General features: G+C 31.2%; 2 protein-coding genes and 1 long non-coding RNA gene across 10 annotated transcripts in view; 2 read left to right on the top strand and 1 right to left on the bottom strand.

The window, feature by feature from the left end:
- Positions 1-20,244, bottom strand: part of LOC124359450 (mitogen-activated protein kinase kinase kinase 4) — a 146,768-nt gene that overhangs the window by 77,095 nt on the left and 49,429 nt on the right. For 6 of the 8 annotated variants that reach the window (XR_006922151.1, XM_046812192.1, XM_046812194.1 and 3 more), the window contains exons 2-4: positions 18,684-18,824; positions 10,644-10,738; positions 3,694-3,860 (exon numbers count right to left, since the gene is read on the bottom strand). Coding sequence is in view for 7 of the 8 variants with exons in the window: in XM_046812192.1 (XP_046668148.1) it covers positions 3,694-3,860; positions 10,644-10,738; positions 18,684-18,824 (403 nt within the window). In the remaining variant the exon portion in view is untranslated. Of the gene's footprint in view, positions 1-3,693; positions 3,861-4,822; positions 5,039-10,643; positions 10,739-18,683; positions 18,825-20,244 lie in introns of those variants that run through there. The other 2 variants (XM_046812197.1, XM_046812198.1) reach the window with 2 other exon arrangements.
- On the top strand, positions 5,011-9,206 carry LOC124359453. The gene is made up of 2 exons (XR_006922152.1): positions 5,011-5,385; positions 8,263-9,206. It is a non-coding gene; the product is annotated as an uncharacterized LOC124359453 (long non-coding RNA).
- On the top strand, positions 12,850-14,180 carry LOC124359452 (zinc finger BED domain-containing protein 4-like). The gene is made up of 2 exons (XM_046812201.1): positions 12,850-13,139; positions 13,359-14,180. Exons 1-2 carry the CDS (start codon positions 12,903-12,905, stop codon positions 13,602-13,604), a joined length of 483 nt encoding a protein of 160 aa, XP_046668157.1. The 5' UTR covers positions 12,850-12,902; the 3' UTR covers positions 13,605-14,180.

Genomic DNA, 20,244 nt, shown 5'->3' with positions numbered 1-20,244 from the left:
AAGGCTACTTGTAACTAAGACACAAGAAAAGTTACAAACTCAACAAATTGTAACAGAGTAAAATTAAAAAAAATCTGTATATAACTGTATTAATTGTAACAACATTGACATATACATATGTTAGACTGTTTTAACAATACAGGAAAATTGCTAATACTACAACATTTAATTCAACACAAGACTATTTATTACGTATATTTTATTCATAATCAAACCTAAATATCTTTTGATAAATTAAAAGCAAACAAAAATCCTAAAGAAAAACGTGCTTGAAAACAATTAGTACCATGCACAAATTATATAATTAAAATAAGAGGTCGTACCATTTCTCCATGTCTAGCAGTAGGCCACCATACATTTTTATAGAGAATTAAAACATTGTTAAAATTGGTTGCACAATTACAATAAGTCCATACTTACCAAAGTATAAAAACTAAGTAACTTTAAGCAAAAATGGGCAATTCAGAAATGAAAACAAAAAATACATTATTGAAAATTCTTTATGACAAAACATTTCAGTAGGTTAATATACCAACATTTGGTTGTTTACATAACCAAACTAACATATGATAGGAAGATCAAATACTGGACAAACAACTTTTATTTTCATTCGTAAAAGTTTTATTAATTGCAATAGCCTAATTTTATTTTTAAGAACACACATTATGATAGTTTGGTTATTTAAACACATATGTGATATAAACAGCCAAATACAAAATAATTGAGTCGTAAAAAGCAAGGGCTCTATGTTGTAGTGATAGAGCACTCATCCGGCAAGTGAGAGATCTAGGTTTGAGTCCCGATGGAGCAATTGCTTTTTCTGATTCAATGTTTATTGAAAATCAAATTAGACTATTGCCATTTATAGAATTTTATATATCTGTATATATCAAAAGCTTAACACGTTCGCTACCACCATGTGAAGAAAAGTCATATACCCATAGACCAGCCGGCTCAAATATGAGCCGCACGGTTACTACCCGTGCACCGGCGTCCCAAATATGCGCCGCTCGGGGCACCTCAAATAGACTGACGTCCCATATTTGCGCCACTGTTTGCATGCCACTATTATTGCCTTGAAAATTCACTGGTCTATTTTAGAGGCTTGATACTTTTGTATTGGTCTATGGGGATGTCTGGCTCACATATGGGACGCTTGGTCTCTGGATATCTTAAAAATTACGTCCCGCACAGTTGATAAACTTGTTCATTGCAGCCTACACTGTTCTTGTTGTAAACCTCACACCACAGGTTTCTTTCTTCTGAACTAGGGTTGAGGTTAAGTTTTCTTAAATTTTTGTCCACCTGCTAGACGTCTCCCTGTCGAACGGTGTCTACATTTTCTCAAGGCTTGCCACCAAAACAACCTACCTGAAGTTCAGGGACATCGTAATAAAAAATTACATTCAGATAGAGCCCATGCCAAGGAATCCTCGCTCCAGCCACTCTTCACAGTCTGCCCATACTCCCGTGAAGCTGTACAAGCGTCTGAGATGCCATGTTTGAAGAGAGAGAAACCAGAGGAGGAAGCAAACATTTTATACCTGCTCCGTCTGCAGAAACTCAAATAACAAACCGTTTGGCCTATGCATGCCAACTTGTTATAACCAGTGGCACAATAATTAGAATATGAATGTGTGAGCACTTAAATATAATGTAACGTGGTACATTCTGAATATTTGTGTAAATTTAATAACTTATATAAATGTTCACTTATTTTGTAAGATAGTTATAAGATATGGGTTAATAGTCGTGTATTATGTCTTGTAGAGTAAAAAGAATCCCATTTGTGTTTTGGTACCACGAAATAAAATAAACTTTATTTCTACTTTATTTTCTTATATGCTACTTTTTTATTTCTAAAATTTAAATTCTTGTAGGCCTATAGCCGAATAAGATATGTATAATAATACATTAAATCTATATTTATATGACTCTGTTGTTTGAGCTTTTGTACCATGAAATAAAATACTCTCATAATAAGATATGCATGTTTGATTGAAACTTACCCTAAAACCTACAGTAACTGAGCAAATAAATAGTGGCTCATATATGGGACGCTTGGTCTATGTTAAGATTTTGATGCTATAGACCGAGCGTCCCACATATGCGCCGCCGTAAAAATTACGCAAATCAACAATATATCAAATAAGAACAGTACAGACGTACATTTTAGGTTATTTTGTTGAATTATAGCTCAATTCAACAATATTTTATCCTTGGTCTGTGGTTAGTCTCACACCAATTATTCTCGGTCTGTGTAGAACAACCACATTTTGTAACGTTGGTCTGTTACGGTGACCCGGGCGGCGCAAATATGCGCCGCCTGGTAGCGAACGTGTTAAAACTTAAACCAATAGATTTGTCCAAAGAATAATAACAAAACACAGTGTTATAAGTGAATTTATGATTGTAAAATAAAAAATATTTTTGTATAAAGTACAATAATACATATTACTCATCAAGTTAAATATACATTTGTCATACTTTTATTATAACAAATGTGTGATAGTATATAAAACAATTAATATTATTGTATTCTACAATACGTTGGTAATATGTAAAACAACATTTTTATTGACAAATGAAAAAGGCTAGTGTAACTTTGTAAACAGTTCCCTGGTTACTACCAAAACTTTTTAGCCTACTTATATATTTGTAATTTGATATATACAGAATAGTCTGTGAAAACCTTTAGTAAAATATGCTTTACTATTGTTACAATTCTATAACATAATATTCACTAAGTTATAATTATCAGCTTTATGTGTGGTCACTTTCTTTTTATTTTATTTTATTTTATAACACAAGCAAATTCTTCTTATGCTTAATTTTATGCTTAAAAAACATATACTACAAAAGTATACTTTTGAGTAAAAACAACATGCTTCAAAGCAGAAACTGTATTGTAAGTGAGCCAAAATAAGCATGCCAGTAAATTAAAAACAGAGGCAAGTTCTAGAATTAAAATCGTAAACAATATTACTCATAATATGCAGACACTGACATGCAAGCACATAACACATAAAACAATAACACATAAAAGCCAATGCTGGTAAGTTTATACCATTGTTTTTGTGGTTTTCAAGCACAGTGCATTTAAAGAAGAAATAGAAATAATAACATTAAATTACTATTGAACAGGCATAAATAAGCCTGCATATTATTCTTAGTTCACTAAATTTTAAGTTTGTAAAGTAGAACATAATTTTTATCTTAGATCAGAAATTAAACTGAAAAGAGCTACAAAAGCTTATATTCAAACTTCTAATTGAAAATAACTTTATTCATTATTAGTCTTAAAAGACATTTCCTTACATTAGCAAGCTCAAAAACTTCTATTTAAAGCAATTAATTGTTTTACATTATTTTTTATGTATTAGTTTCCAACAAGTTTTTCTTATGGTTGTATATGATACAGCATTCCATACCTCAACTACCCAAAATGCAATATCCTTTACTAAGAGTTTGAGGAAGTTTTTCCTTAGGAGTTTAAGAGATGCTTCTTCCCTCATATAATTCCTTGATTACATCATCCCTGGTCAAGGTTGAATGAGGGATATAATACAATAAATTCACTGAATAATACTTTAATGTCAATTGAATGAGTTGGCATGAATTGCTTACTCTAACAAAATTTGTTAAAACTTGTAACATATCTTGAATAAACAGCAGAAGAATAACACATCATACCTTGAAGGGTGTCTGAGGGGGCAAGCTCTCTGCCCGGTCCTCACGGGGTGGGGGAGCAGGGAGTCGTATGTCGCTCTGATCCAGTTTGAAGTCACGCTCCGAGCCCCGCAGACGCTGCATCGTTCGCTTGTTGTAGCTGGGCTTGCGACCGTCCACTACATTGTCCACTGCAACACAAGCCACACATTGTTACCAAGTTGTTCAAAATATTACAATAGTGTATATAATGTAAAAATATTACATTGTACTTGTCAAAGAAGTTAGTATAACTAGATTGTATCAGCATGAATTCCAACTAATGAAATGAAGCAATCAAATAATTTATGTTTTAATTAAAAAATAATATACAATACTTTAAGTTCTTACATTTAAGTAGGAGTGTACGCTTCTCAAGACATGTATTATTAATATTACGTGAAGGCTACATCTTACTAAAAGAATAACATTGTAAGATAAAACTATATTGACTGCAACATTTTATAATAAAGTATTATACATTTTAGAGACTAATTGTTTCTATAGTTTAAGAATAGGTGTAATACATGTAAACAAAAAATGGATATCTGTTTGCAAAATAAAAATGGTAATGTTTTCTAACTGCAATTTTAAAATTAATCAAACCCACTCATAAATACTGTGCCTGTGACAATTTATCAAACCTCATGCTAAGAAAGAACTTCAAATTATTATAACAATTCAATGATACAAAAAGACTAATTATCTCTAGACTCAAATATCAGAATGACTCACTATCAGTTTATTCACATGTCAGACTCTCTTACGTATTCATATTTCGTATCAGACTTTTACTGCCTTGAAGCCTTGTCTTATCTCTAAATTCCTAGATTTCCATTTCAGTTTATCACTAGTAAAGGTAACAAACACAGTCCCACATTACATTACACCTACATCATTAGGAAAGGTTATGTATTATTAAAAATATAAAATATTAAAGAAATTATAATTTAACATTATTTTGAATTAATAAAACCAGTGAAAATCGATAAAATGTAAACATAAACTTGAATCATTAAAAATATTAGTTCATTTTCATAATAAATTCTATATAAAAATAATTTTACTTAAACTAAAAAAATACAATATACAAAAAATATGATATATTACAAACCTCAAACCAATAACGTATTTTAAATTTAAAAGCATCAAAATGTTTAACAACACTGTCAGTTCTGTTTTCAGATTAAAATCATCAGTACTTACTCATCATTATCATGCCCAATGATCACTCATTAATTTATCCATGGATGTCTAAATAAACTGATCTCTATCAATTAAGTATTTCCCCATGTCAACAAGGAGAGAGAGAGAGAGATTAGGCAAAACTGTACATGAACTTTAATCTACATGACTTATGTGCAACATGTTTCAACTTGGTTAAGCACCACTTCACTCTTTGTGATAGGAATACTTTGTACAGAGACAAATAGTTTAGTTATTTACTGTCAAACAACATTAAGTTTTTTCAATGGAAGAAGCAGTTAAATCACATGTTCTACTAAATATGCTCCTACAGGAAAAATAAGAATAATTATACAAAATTACTTTTATGAACTATCTTGGAAATATCTTCCTTCATACAACATGACCTTTGTAAATTTGTCCATCACCAGGATTGTAGTGCTTTATGCCAAAGTTGCTGGATTAGTAGTGTTTAAGTAAAATAACTATAATGTAAGTATAACACATAAACTATAGATGGCTTTAAGTACTTCTTAAAATATAAAACAGTATTGAGATATGTCAAAAATATAATATTAATTAGGATTAAATTTACATAGCACTATGAAAAGACTAATCAATTTTTGGTATTAAGAGAATTAGTATAACAAAACTTTTTTTATATTTTTTTTTGTATATATATGTAAAACATGGACCTGCCTTTTTCATCAGTCCAAGTGATTGCAATGACAAAAGGATTCAGATGCACATAATTGTTTATTGATTGAGGGTGAGCGGAGTTACCACTTTCTCATTATTGTAGTGCAATAAGTCTCCCATAATCTTATTAACAATAATTACTGTTTTACAAAGCTTCTGCATGTAACTTTTATAAATTTTCAAATTTAACAATAAAAAAATTGTTTTGATACCATAATAAATGAGGTAATACTTAGGATACAATTTTCTTTTGACCAACAAAATAGGCTTGTGGTTTTTGTCAATTTGACGCCTCTCACAACTTGTAGTGTACCATACTTTTATTTCATAAAATGTTTTGCAATTTCTTAATTTCAATTTCTTTCAAATATATTTAATAATTATTGGGTATCTTCATTTAATCAGTGATATTATGGTAGGAACTAGGGAACTCAACAGTTGTATTTATTTAACAACAACATGTAACAATAACTACTTTATGTAATTGTTTTTACATTTAAGATAATACTAAAAAAAATTTAATTCACATTCTATGAAACATGCTGAAAAGTCACACACAACAAGTAGTATTTGAGTGATGATAGACAATATTCTTATTCTTCATTTACATATTCATGGAGAACAGTAACAGGGCATCAATATGATAAGCAATAAAGAGAAATTTATACAATGAAAATATTTTTGTTTCATAGTTACAGTATACAATACAAAGTTGTCTTTTTGATGTCAGAGTTTTTGTCTTGGACTGCGATGTGTCAGGTGTTTCGGAATTCAGACTTGGAGTAGTAGGGTCTTTGTTGGAGCCATTTCGTCAACCGGTTCTTGAAACAATGAGGTCGTTAATTCCATAGTTAATGGGGCAAATGGTTGAAAAATAATGCTCTTTTGAATGAGGGTTTCTTTTCAAAGAGGTTTAGGCGGTGTGATGGCAAGGTGATGCTTGAGACATGTCTTGTGTTGTATAGGTGTAGTTCTTGATGTCTTAGCTGTTGTGTGGTGACTGCATTGTAGAATAGTGTTTCCTGGATATAAAGAGGTTATTGTAAGAATGTTAATTGTTTAAAGGGTTTCTGGCTTTCTAGGTGGTGCAGTCCTACCAAGCATCTTGCTCTGTGTTGTTGGATAAGGATCTTTCCCATATTGACGCTGTTGTTTCTCCCCAAGACACTCTGCCATATCTCAAGTGTGTTTCCAAGAGAGTAAAGTAGGCAACTATGGCCACATCCAAACCACATACTTGTTTAAATGAAAGCAACATGTCTGAAAGCGTTTTATAAAAAACCTTTACAAATCAGCTAAAATAGGTATTTTCAGCACAGAAAAAATAGATGGCCAGATTTACAGTTAACCCATTCACTGTGGCAAAAAGCATAATGAGGATTAACAGATGCTGAAAATTTTGAAGCATTATATTTAGCATTTCACAACAACTCTGATTGGGGCTGTCTGTACTGTGTGCGCATGTCCGCTGGTCCAGATCGGAGCCGGCCACATTAAATGTGTTAATCCTAATGATCACATTTTTCAATTACCAATGTTCCAGTTTTGATTGAGAGATATCATAAATGATCAATTGTCAAACACAGTCACTATACTACTAAAGAAGTTATCACTGTAATTGTTACGTGTTACAAATTTAGTGTTCTGCTTTCGTGTGTGTTCCTCGGTAATAGATTTTAAAACATAACAAAGATTTGTAAGTCACTGTTTTTCAACAAAAATTTGATGAGCAATCTAGAAATTCAGGAAAATTACAGAACAGTTTAAACTTATGGTTTACTTAATTGTTTTCCTTTAATCACACAAACCAGTTCATCATAAAGGTGGTCAAAAACTTCATTTGTCACCTTACACATTTTTATGCTAATCATTGAAGTGCCTCAACTATCTCTTTACCTTTTAGTTACACATCACATTTTGTCCACACACCTCATGGTCTCTCAGTAAATTTGCACTGGTTTAATATTCCTCAGATTTAGAATGCAAATTACACATCCCCTCTTATATGTATATGGTGGGACTTTGAAATAACTTCACCGTTACAAACAAGTATAAACTTTAAACGACAAACAGGTAACAAAAAGAAGCACCAACTCCTTCACAATAGGTCCAGGTAAGTACCACATGAAAGTTACTATAATGCTGCAATGGCAAGGCAACAAAACATAAATTATTTATATCTCTAAATCTACCTAATGCTTGGTAAGTCTCAAGGACAATAACACACAAAAAAACCATCTTGTATTTATAGATTTCAAAAGCAACAAAACACAAACATGAAAACAAAGTGTAAAACAGTCACAAGTTTGGTCCACCTCAAAGTTTGGCTCATCTTAAAAGTTTGATGCCTACTAAGGGCAATAACTTATAAAAAAGTGTAAGTAATGCAAGAGGATATACTATGTAAACTACATCATTAAGACATTGCAGTGGCTTACAGTTATTAGAGTTATGGAAGTAGTGAGAGATTATTAAATAGAATAAGATTGTAATCAAAACAATATATCTTGTTATATCTCCAAGGAAATAGTATAAAAACTATCTATCTTATTTTGGTACCTGTTGAGGATACAATGTATAAACAAATTGTGAAATATTGAATTTAGAGTGTTTTAAGAACAATAGCTACTGCTAAAAATATTTAAAAACTAACAAATTTGACATTTACAGACTGTACTCATCTGGCAGCAGGCCCAGACCATATTCTAAGCTGCAGGTCTAGAAGGTAAACTGAGCTCCAATATAATGTGAGCAAGTGTGACAAAGCGTTAGTCATCCATCATAAGGTGGGAAAAATCAATAGGTCACGATTGTTGGCCAAATTAAACTCGGGCATTGAAGGGAACAAAGTCAAGGCCAAATTGCTTTTGTATCACACAAAATATAGATTTAAATTTTGAAATTGAGTGAAAATTTTGTATTTACTTGTGTAGTTTAATGATGAATGAGGTAAAGCATTTTTTTATTAACAAAAATTGTTACTACTGAAAACGGTTAACTTTCAATATACATTACAGAAAGTCATGTAGTTTATTATTTTTATTTGTTTCAAACATTTTTACAAATTTTTGTTGTATTGGAACATACAATTATAGTGTTTTTCTTAATAGTTTATTTTACTGTTTTTTTTTCTTTCTAATAATTTGATATTTTTTAATTATTTGTGTCAAAAGACATACCTAAAATTTTCTGGTAACATAAATTTTTTAACACTTAAAAACATTTTTGCTTAAAACATGGAGTATTTGTTAAATTATATGAGTGAATATAAACTGCTTTCAGTGCTAATACTAACATTATTTTGAAAACACAGGTTTCAGTTGCATTTGTCAATACAAAATAGCCATAGATTTATTGATTAAGATTTCATATTAACTTATAGATTTACCTGTTGCTATAGTTACCATAGTTGTTCTAAATTATTTTGTTGTTTTTAGAGTTTTTTTTTACATTTTCAGAATTGTATTGTATGCTGGCAATTTCCTAAGTTATCAATATAATTTAATATAGCAAATTTGATTTTGTCTATTGCTTGAATGTAAAGTTTAAATACAGTGAAATTCTTATTTATTCATATATAAAACATTATATAAAGGTCATTCTTATTTACATTGCTTAGTGGATTAATTTTACACCTCTTCCTGGTTTCTTTATAAATAATCCAAAGATTTATATTAAAAATATTATACAGAAGTTTTTCTAAAAAACACATTTCTACTCTTATATCTTTAAAATTATTATGTCCTAAACAATACCAAATGAGGCAATCCATACAAGTTCTATACGGGAGTTAATGAGAAAATTGTATTATCGAATAACACGATTTTATTTGTCACCAGGCCTTTCACCTAAAAGGAAATTGTTAACATATCAATTATGGTGTCTCATATAGCAAAATATAGGCTTTTAGTTTGATGAAAATGGAAGAAGTAAAAGATAAAGTTCTACATGGTCACAGAGGTGACAAAGACTTATCAGAGAAAGATAAGGATAAAATCCAACAATAAACAGAGTTATCAAAGTCTCAGTTTCAACAGGCTTTAGCCTTCGACAAACTTATTTACTTTTGTTACTTTTCTATACAAATACAGTACAGAACTTCATATGTAACAATACAATATTTGTTGTACTTAATCAATGACAATTTTTTTGAACAGAGTTCTACTGGTAAAACGTAATACTTTGTATTACTGAATACCCAAAAACTAATTTTGAGAGTGATCATAGGGGCGAGAACTTCCTTGTAAGTCACCTAATCTCAGAGGACACAGTTCTTATTCTACCAATCACCTATTGCTATTTAATGTTTGTGTTATGGTCTATATTTAGATGTCTTATGAATTAGTTTCTAAATAATCGGCACTTCATGGGCTTTAATATTTATAGTATAATTATAACCATAAACACACACACTAATATATTTACTTGGATTATTAGATATATCACTGACCATTAAAGGTGTAGCTTGGAATTTTACTTCTTTGGTGTTTTTGGAAACGGCTATGGATGGTTTTCTTTCTATTTACCAAATCTAAAAATCTGTAAAACCTAGCTTTGAATTCATAATGACCTGCTCCTTTGTACCTAATGACATGCATATACCTTATATACCACTAAATTTAACTTTGGTTTGAATTAAAAAATATTAGGTTAAAAATTGTATTATTTCATATACAAATATTTCTTAAAACTTTCTGAATAAAATTAAGTATAGTATTTTGTACTTCTTTTATGTGATATATTTTAACACAAAATAAGTATATAATAACTTACAAGAATCCACACTACACCACTGAAATTTAACAAACAGCTCCAGAATCTGACAGAAAAGTCATTGATGAAGAAGTCAAGGAATATATACCAAATTAGGTCAAGTTAGATGTATTTGATAATTCTTAAATCAAAGCATACCTCCTGTATGTTTAAGTGTATTAATGTAATAACCTCTCTAAATACTAAACAATGAAATGGTAAGACTAGAGAGAAGTTCTACGCAGGTGGCTTACAGCATACAAAAGGTAGAGTTATGAAATGTATGACAAAATACATACCTTCGTCATCAAAGCTTTCAGAATTATTTCTGCTGAAGAAATTCTTCTCCGAAGAACTCCTTCCACTGTAGATAATGCGTGGAGCTGGCTTCGTGCTGGAAACGTAAAATACTCATCAATAAACTTACAGTAACATTATTTTTATACCATTATTGAAGAGAATTGATGGTCCTATCTTGCCTAGAGATGCGCTAAACGATTACTTTGCCGTACCGATTACAACGATTACTGGTACAGCTTGGTACCAGTTACTTTTAGTGATTACTTTGTAATCGCGATTACTCTTGCGGACACAACTGCTATCGTAGACTGGGGAACCAGGAATCCGTTTTTGTCCGCCTGTTCCAACGAATACGATTACATCCTGTACTCACGTTTCCACCCATGACTCAGTCTGCATTCGTCATTTGGTGCATTGACCCCTATTTCAGTTCAGCAGGTTACAAAGGATGGGGGGAGGAGGTTGGTTGGGGTTTCCAGGAATATGTCTTAGTCATCAGCGCAGCAACCAGATTGGTCGGTTACTCGGTTTATCCCGCGCCCCTTAGGAGGGGGAACTAAACGAATTCCCGTTCCATAAAGTTCCATTATATTTTCATTTCGTCGTCAATATAAGTATACTTCTTGGCTCTCTTGTGGTAAACGTGTAGTAAGCTTAGATTGTAAAACATATTGTGTGTTGTGCAATGTTTATAAAGTGTTAGTTAGTTGCATGGTTATTTCATTGTGTAATAAAGTGTTGTTTGAAATTAAATGGAGCCTCCAGCAGCAAAACGTAAGAAGACGAGTGAGATTTGGAACTTTTTTGATCCAGTAGGTACAAATCAAGCAATTTGTAAGCTTTGTAAAAGGAAATTTTCTTTTACTGGTTCTATTTCTAATTTAAAAAAACATATGGGAAGGAAGCATCCAACAGTTTCATTGCCTGCCGCAACAGTAGAGTTACCAGCTACCAGTAATGAAGACAGAACTAACGTTATTACTGAAGAGACACCTATAGTTATCGAGTTTTCACAATCTCAGCCAGTAGAGCTTCCCGACACAGCTAGACTGTTGCCTTCAGTGATGTTTCCGAGTACGAGTACAATAACAAGTAAGACTACCACAGATGTAACAGTCCCTTTGTACACGTTACCATCAAAGAAAAAACAAACACCAATTACGTCATTTGTGCCTAAAAAAATCACACCATCGGATAAAAATAAAATTGACTTGGCCATATTAAAATTATTTGCTTGGGATTTTCAGCCATTTTCAATGGTAGAGGACAGAGGCTTTAAAAATCTCATGGAAACTTGCTGTCCTTCCTATAAAATACCTGGTAGAAAATATTTTTCTAACTCAATGATGCCAGCTATTTTTGAAGAAACCCGCACTACACTTAAACATACTTTAGAGAAGGAAGCAACAAGTGTTTGTCTTACAACAGACATATGGACATCAAGTAAAAACGACAGTTATATGGGCATCACAGGCCACTACATAACTGAAGATTTTTCAATGAAAACAGTACTTTTTCAATGCTCAGTTTTCGAAGAAACCCATACTGCTAAAAACTTAGCAGACGAAATTTTTTCAGCTATAAATGAGTGGGATATAAAAAATAAAGTATCCATGATAGTTTCAGATAATTGTTCAAACATTACTAGTGCAGTAACAAAAGTGTTGAAGATGAAACACTATGGCTGTTACGCTCATAAGTTAAATTTACTTGTCCAACAATCATTACATCCTGTTGAAGACCTGATAAAAAAAGTCAAAACTATAGTCTCCCACTTTAAACGTAGTAACAAAGCATCACAAAAACTGATTAAGTATCAGGAGTTGCAGGGAGCCAAACAGCCTAAAAGGATCTTGCAGGATATTGCTACAAGATGGAACTCTACGTTCTACATGTTACAAAGGTTCGTAGATTTGGAAGAGGCTATAAAATATTCCCTAGCAATCCTGGATACCGATTTGACCCCATTAAGTTCGGATGAGTGGGAAATTTGTAAGCAGTTGTGTGACGTCCTACGCCCATGTGAAGAAGTTACCAAAGAGATGAGTAGCGAAAAATATTTGAACGCCAGTAAAGTAATCCCAATAACAAGGGGTTTGAAGTCTGCTCTTAAGAAAATTTCTGTTAATGTTACTAAAGAAAGTGTGAAAGACGTGCTTAATTCCATGCTCAAAAGCTGTGATGACAGATTTCCGAATTTGGAAAAAAGTAAAACCTTAAGACTTTGCACATTCCTCGATCCCCGCTATAAACATCACATGTTTCTAGAAGAATCTACAACCATTGAAATCAAGAAAGACCTGTGTGATTTATTAGTTGGAGTCATAAATCAAAAAAGAAATGAACAAAATCCTGAGGACCTCAGTGATAATGAAGTTGAACCAGACCAAGAAACAGAATCTACCGAGAAAAAGATTTCAGTTTGGGATGATGTTGAGGAAATAATTGCTAAAGTGAAACCGAAATCCAATCCCACTTCAATGGCAATCCAAGAGGTAATTAATTATTACTTTTTTATATTTTCAAAAATTACAAAAGTTACATTTGTAACCCCCTTTGTTCATTTTAGGTTGAACGACACAACGTACATTTTGTTTACTTTTTGCATTCCAAGCTAACCTAACCATTAAATTCATTGAAAAAAATGTTTTAAAATAAACCCTACAGTTTTTAACTTTTTTTAAACCTACAAATTTTATTCTAAATTGTTACAGATACAAAAATACATGGATGACAGTCCAATATCTAGGAAAAAGGATCCACTGGAGTGGTGGAAATGCCACAAAAACATTTATCCCCATCTAGCCACAGTATTTATTCGGAGCTGTGGCATTGTCGCAACATCCGTCCCTTGTGAGAGGATGTTCTCTAAAGCTGGTTATTTTATAAGTGACAGAAGAACCCGTTTAACAACAAAAAAAGTAAATGAACTGATGTTTTTAAACACAAACCTAAAGTAGACCAAGACTTTTAAAACTGCAACTCTGGTGAATCGAGGGTAGGCCTACAGTTCTTCGAAACTCATTGTTTTGTATGTAATTACACCTACATAATTAATATTAATGACTCTAGTTGATCTTTTGATATTTTTTCTATTATGATGTTATGAAGTACTATCTTATTATAATTATGTCATTTCTGTTAATTTGTTCCTATTTCGTATTTAATGCCTAAGTATAAGTTACCTCAAACAAAACAGACTGATACATGTTATTTTTTCGTAATTTAGATGTGTTTTTTATAATGTTATTCGATACAAGAAATATTGATTCTCGGAAATGATTTTTCTTTATATATGGTTTGTATATAGTTAGTTACAGTTATCTGCAATATGTTTTTTCATTTAGGTTATTTGCACATAAAGGAATCCCAAAGACTTTTGTGATGTTAGCAATCATAAAAAGATTAAATAGATGGTTTGTTTAAGATTGTTGGTATATTATTTAAAATATACTTGTTACTCTCGTAAATACGAAATAAACAACAGCTGAAAACCCTAATTGGAATTTCTGAGTTTTTTTATGAACCTGACTTTAATCTGAATATTTCTGAGTCACATTTTTTTTACCATAACGTTTTAACTACTGTAAGTAGCAAATGGAAAACTCACACATTTTGTTTGCCATTCAGTAAGTTCAGTAATATGATAAACCAGTACTATTTTTAATGCCTGACTTTAAACATTTAATTCTGTCTTGATTATATTTTTGTTTTAATATTTAGATAATAAGATACGGTAACTCAAATGATTATTTTAAATACTGATTCTCGTATAATTGAGTACAAAAAAGTAGAGGCTATCAAATATGTTGTGCTCAATGCTTGCTATGCAATTTACTCAGTAGTACCATTGAATTTTAGTTCAGCTCGATTACTAATACAAGTACTATGCCAAGTAATCGCTTAGATTTGCAGTAGTAGGGAGGGGCTCATCACGAAAACTGTTACACGTAACTGTTACTGCTAGACAGTAGCCGCGTAGCCGCGTTCGGTGAGGAAGTGATTACTTTGTACCTGGTACTCGACGCCTAGAGTAATCGATTACTTTTTGAGAGGCGAGTACCAGTTACAAAGGAGCGATTACAGTTACTTGGACCCACCTCTAATCTTGCCATGCAAAATTATCTAACTTTAGGAACATTTTTCTCAGGAACCTTATGTAAGACATCATAACTTGTATGTACTTTTTATATAAAAAAATAGAATATACTGAGGAATTATCAAACCAAAATGACATTTTTGTTACTAACTTTTCAAAATGTGTTTATAAATAAACCTATTTCATTTTTACATTTGAAGATATGCTTACAGGTTTGTAAAATATATATTAAAACATTCTTAGTTTATTTTAAAGGACAATTAGTAAGGAACAATTTTTTGTAATCATTCAGAGATATCTTATGCAGTTATGATAAAAAAAAGTTCTTCAATGCTAAAAGATTTTATTTAACATGAATTGTATTTAAGAGTTAACCCATGGTATGGTAAGTAGTGAATTTTTTTTTAACGAAAAGAACTAAAAAATAGATAACTGTAGACGATATACAAACAAATTTTACCAAACCTATTCTATAAAAAAACCTTGCTAAAAAAAGTACGTGTAAGATATTTCATGTAAGATATCGTACCAGGAATAAGAAGGCTCAGAAAACCTTGCTTATGGAACTGGAATATTGTAAAAGATTACAATGAATTAATTGTTATTGTAAGTAAAAACAGAGACAAGACATACATAGCAGTAACAGAATTTTTAATTTTACAAAAAGTGGTCTACAACGAGTATAGGCTTATATGTTTATAATCTCTAAATAATCTAATCTATAATTGCAAAAACAGTAATTTTTTAATGTTAAAAATCTAAGTACAAACAGAACAGTACATAGGTGTCGCAATTTTTCACAAAAAATTATTACAATATATTTTTTCAATGTTTATCCATATACCACAAGAGGGACCTAAAAAATTAAGCGATTGTTAGGCCAACGGGGTACATGATAGTCTGCAATTAAAACTATGAAAGACTGGTGTGTACCAGATCGGGTACACAATGGTAGTTGTGAAAGATTGCGTGTACCCAATGTGGTACATGTTGTTGTAAATTTGTTAAATTGGCCTGATCATTCATTTCAAGAAATTTTACATTAATCTTATCTTTTCAGCTTAAACTAATATGCAAGTCAAGAACCTTCTCCATATTGAAACAGAGCTTGTTTGCAGAGTAACAATCATTAGTGATCCCGGTTTTTTGACTTAAGGTAGGCTTCATATAATGTTATACTTTGTGAATACACACCTACATCATCAGTAAAGAGGTAACTACTTACACCACAAGAACTTAAATTAAAAGTTACATCTCTGACAGTTAATCTTTCTTTACATTTTGAGTGCTCTTTGAAAACTTTCTCAATCTTTCAGATTCTTCATTAGTTGCCTTCAACCTAGATTTAATTTTCTATGGATATTTTTATGTATAAATGTTACATAGAGGGTTTAAATGAGGATTCCATTAAATTAGTTCTAGGATGCTTCCACATTTGTCTTAAGTGAGTTTTTTTTTTAATAATCCAAGTTATGCAGAATGATGTAATCTATTGGATAAAATGGGCAGAGATTTTTAAAAAGTTTTGCTGAATAACAGCATTTGATTTAAATCTTAAATTTTTGTGTAACTTCTCGTCATTGAGTTTTCCAAACCGATACACTTTTTCATATGTTGTAAACCTTAACTTTGCAACATTAATAACTGAAAACTGATTTTTGTACTGAAACATTTAATGAATGTTATAGTTTTCACATTATGCTTCTATTTATGAGCTTTTTTACATGAACTTTGTAATCCAATAACTCAAACTTAATAAGGTCTCAATAGACCTTCACTATCAACAATTAAACAATTTTCCATGCTTAAAGATTATTAATTTCAAACAACATTTGATCAAAATCGATCTATTTATTGGTCTCTTTTACAATTTTAATTGTATGTTTACCTGAATTTCAATTGTATAATTTAAAGCCAATAAATTTAAGAAAAATAAATTTGAAATCAAAATATCAAGTTATAACCAGACGTTGCTTTAAGATCAATTATTTAACATGTAAAGAATAAATGCTTTAAAAGTTGTCAATAAGAAATGCAATTTCCTATTGTTTCAAAATAAAAGAAAATTGTAAAATAAATAAACCTCAACAAAACATTGTAACTGCATTTAAATAAAAAGTTTAGTTGAAATTGTCAAAGTGGTTTTTTTATTATTGAGTAGTAAATAAACAATACTAAACTCAGCTTGAAATATTGTTAATCTAGCTAAATTATTTATTGTATATATTTTATAACACTACAAAATATCAAAGTTGTTGTAAAAAAACTTGAAATGTTGATAGTGTTATATTGCACTTACTGTGTACAAGGTCTATCATGTTTGCCTTTTACAGAGACCGAATTATGCGATTTCTCCAACTCAACGTCTGAAGATGAGGAATGGTTATTGAATCTCTGAACCAACCGTCTTAGACACTCGAACATATTTACACCTCACTGATATCTGTGACCCACACATTAGCACTGCTATCAGTTGAAAAATGCTGCAAACTTCAACAAGTTGTGCTACTCCTCTTTAAACAATTTTGTTCATAGTATGTATGTAATATTCACATACTGTGAAACAAAAAATACTGGATTCTGAATTTAAATATACATGTTTATACTGATCAATAACTCAACAAGATTCATATCTATCACTTTATACACATCCCAGCACTCAATAACTAATTTATAGCGCACAAAATTAAATGAGATATGTAACTTCACTTTAATTTCATTAACCAGAATTCTCTGATTGCAATTCAGTAAAACACAATCAATTTGAGAAATTTATCAAACTACAACTAAAAAACAAATCACTGAAATTGAACAATATTGTAAGACTAGACAGTTACTACCAAACACCACTTTAAAGACGAGATGGATTCTGAACCTAAGGAGAAGCACGTGACAGACGATGGTTTGTTAGAAAGATAACAACACTTTGTCAATCTAGACAGCTCAGTGTTGATAGCATTCAGTCAATTATCGGTTTCAAACGGATTTACAATGTAATATCTTTGATTTTCATTAGTTATTTACCTTCATGTTAAGGTAATAAAAATATTTGGGCGTTACCACATTTCACATTGCTATTTTTTATATAACATTTTTCAAATAAACATAAATATTAACAACATATTCAGCCGTTTTACATTTTAAACAACAGAATATTTATGCAGCCACTATGGTTATTTATCACAAAGTAAAGTATAAAATATTTTACATGACTGAATTATAGAGAGCATCAGATCACAAATGGCTAAAGAATCGGGCTGCTGGCAGCAACAGGATCACTCAATGGTCACGATCCCTCCCTGACTGTTAGACTATTTACTGGAGTCGTCAGATATGATTATGGGAAGGTAAAAAAACTACATCTTGTGTTTTAATTGTTCACCTGTCTTTGATAATAAATTATCAAATGCTAATGATTAAGACAACAAAGTAGTGTAGAAGCCTCACACAAGAAGTATGGATTAACACAGGCTACTATTTGACCCGACATGCGTCATAAAGAATTGTAATTGTATACCTTCAATAACAAAAATTCTGTGACAAATTGAGGAAAAATGGGTAAAGAATTCTGAGAATATTTTGAAAATTGAAGTAGAACCCAAATATGAGATATATGTCTACTATTGTGTATTCTTACAAGGCCACTACAATACTTTTCCAAATACATTTAAAATAAGTCAAAAACAGAAAAATGGTATAATTCTTCATGACAGAACATTCTCCTAGTCCTAAAATTTGAAAGTCTAATGTTTAATATCACGTAAAGAGTAAAGAACAACTATATTTTTAAAAATAAATTAATAACATTTGTTAATCTTTGTATAACAGTCAAAATGATGCCCAGACATGCCAAGATCTATTTATTCATACTTTAAAATGTCCCATATTTCACGTAGAATGTAAAACAAGACAGAGAAGAAAATAATCGAGCAGAACTAACCTTGCGTCTTTCTCCCGCCGGCTCTTATCCTTGTTCCGAATGCGGGTGCGAGGCGGAGTAGTGCCTAAGTGATCAAAGTTCATCAGGACATCATCCACACCCGGACTGAGTGGTGACAAGTCCTCCTGCTTCTGTCTGGAACTGCCCAACCATACTGTCACTTACAATACAATATTATTTTGATCATTATTAAAACTACCGTCTTGTTCAATAGCATTTATATCTTAAATAAAGGAGTGTTTTCTTTCAGGAATCTAAGTTTAAGAAGTCCTCCCTAATGTTTAATATACCTCTGTAAGACTTTGTGTGTTAGTCATGTGTAACTCAGAAAGCAATGATGGAGATTATTTCTTTCCAGAGTACACAGAATCACTCACCGGTCATTCATCTAAAGTAGTAAGAGATAGTTAACAGAGAGGAAATATTAGTTGGCAGAGATTGGCAGCTGTCAACCTGTGAATATATTTTGGGCCTAGTACAACAGTAGCAGGAAACGACCTACCACCGGTGGGGAACCATCAGCTTTCGTCACTACTGACAAACTCTTGAATATTATTCAGCTGAATATATTCCATTAGAATAAATTGTTTTCCTTAAAGTTAGTATTAGAAATTTGCTGTCTCAAGATGAAATTTCTCCATACATTCCAGCTGGGTACATATTAGCTGATATTTATTGTAGAAAACTTCCTTATTCTAGAGGTGTATGTGGTATATTTGTAAAAATAGGTATAGATTTTAATGTAATTGTTGTAAATAGATTCTGTGTTGTACAACTATTATTTGAGGTATCTGCTTTTGTTTTAAATAAGATTAATACTGTTGCTGTCACCATTTATCATACACTTAAGTCATATGTAAGTATTTTTATTTATTTATTTATTTGAAATTTTGACTAGGTCTATGACAAGAAAGTACAATGAAGCAATAATAATAATAACAACAGGTGATTTCAATATTGATATAAGAAACAATACATTAAAATATGAATCATTCCAAAATATGCTTAGATTTATATTGACTAAATGCAGAGAGCACAAGGAACAATGGATGATGAAAGAGATGTTGTACTGAATTGAATTTAATTAAAAATCTCTTTATTCATTGAATATACATTTTGTATACATTAGAAAGCGTTAAAAATTACTTAATTAATCTATATATATAAAAATGAATGTTTGTATGTTTGTCCTTTATGGAATCGTGAACTATTGGACCGATCATGATGAAAATTTGTACGTATATGTATTTTTCCACGGAGAAGGTTTATAAGCTATGCCCATCCCTTTCCCGATTCAGGATTCCGCCCCACTGGTTACAGAAATACCCATAAGAAATGCATTGCAGCAAACATATGTTAACGTCTTTTCAAATTTTTAATCAGCTGTTCTTTGTAAACATATATTACACTTATAGTTTTAAAGCATAGAGTAAGCTTAAGAGAAACGACAAATTTTGTTTAAACTGTTTTTGCAATCACTGTTAAACATAGACTTTACTATCCAGATAATACAATTCAAATTTGACGTAAAAATTCACCTTTAACTGCAATATTTATTTAA

The sequence above is a fragment of the Homalodisca vitripennis genome, chromosome 4 (genome assembly GCF_021130785.1).
Source record: "Homalodisca vitripennis isolate AUS2020 chromosome 4, UT_GWSS_2.1, whole genome shotgun sequence".
Taxonomy (NCBI): Eukaryota; Metazoa; Arthropoda; class Insecta; order Hemiptera; family Cicadellidae; genus Homalodisca; species Homalodisca vitripennis.
This window is presented reverse-complemented; position numbering and strand designations above follow the sequence as displayed.

What these genes read in the sequence shown, in the direction of transcription:
- LOC124359452 (XM_046812201.1), top strand. Translation starts at nt 12,903, where the DNA reads ATGTTTCTAGAAGAATCTACAACCATTGAAATCAAGAAAGACCTGTGT. An exon ending in CTTCAATGGCAATCCAAGAG is followed by an intron (nt 13,140 to 13,358) that starts GTAATTAATTAT and finishes AAATTGTTACAG; the next exon opens with ATACAAAAATACATGGATGA.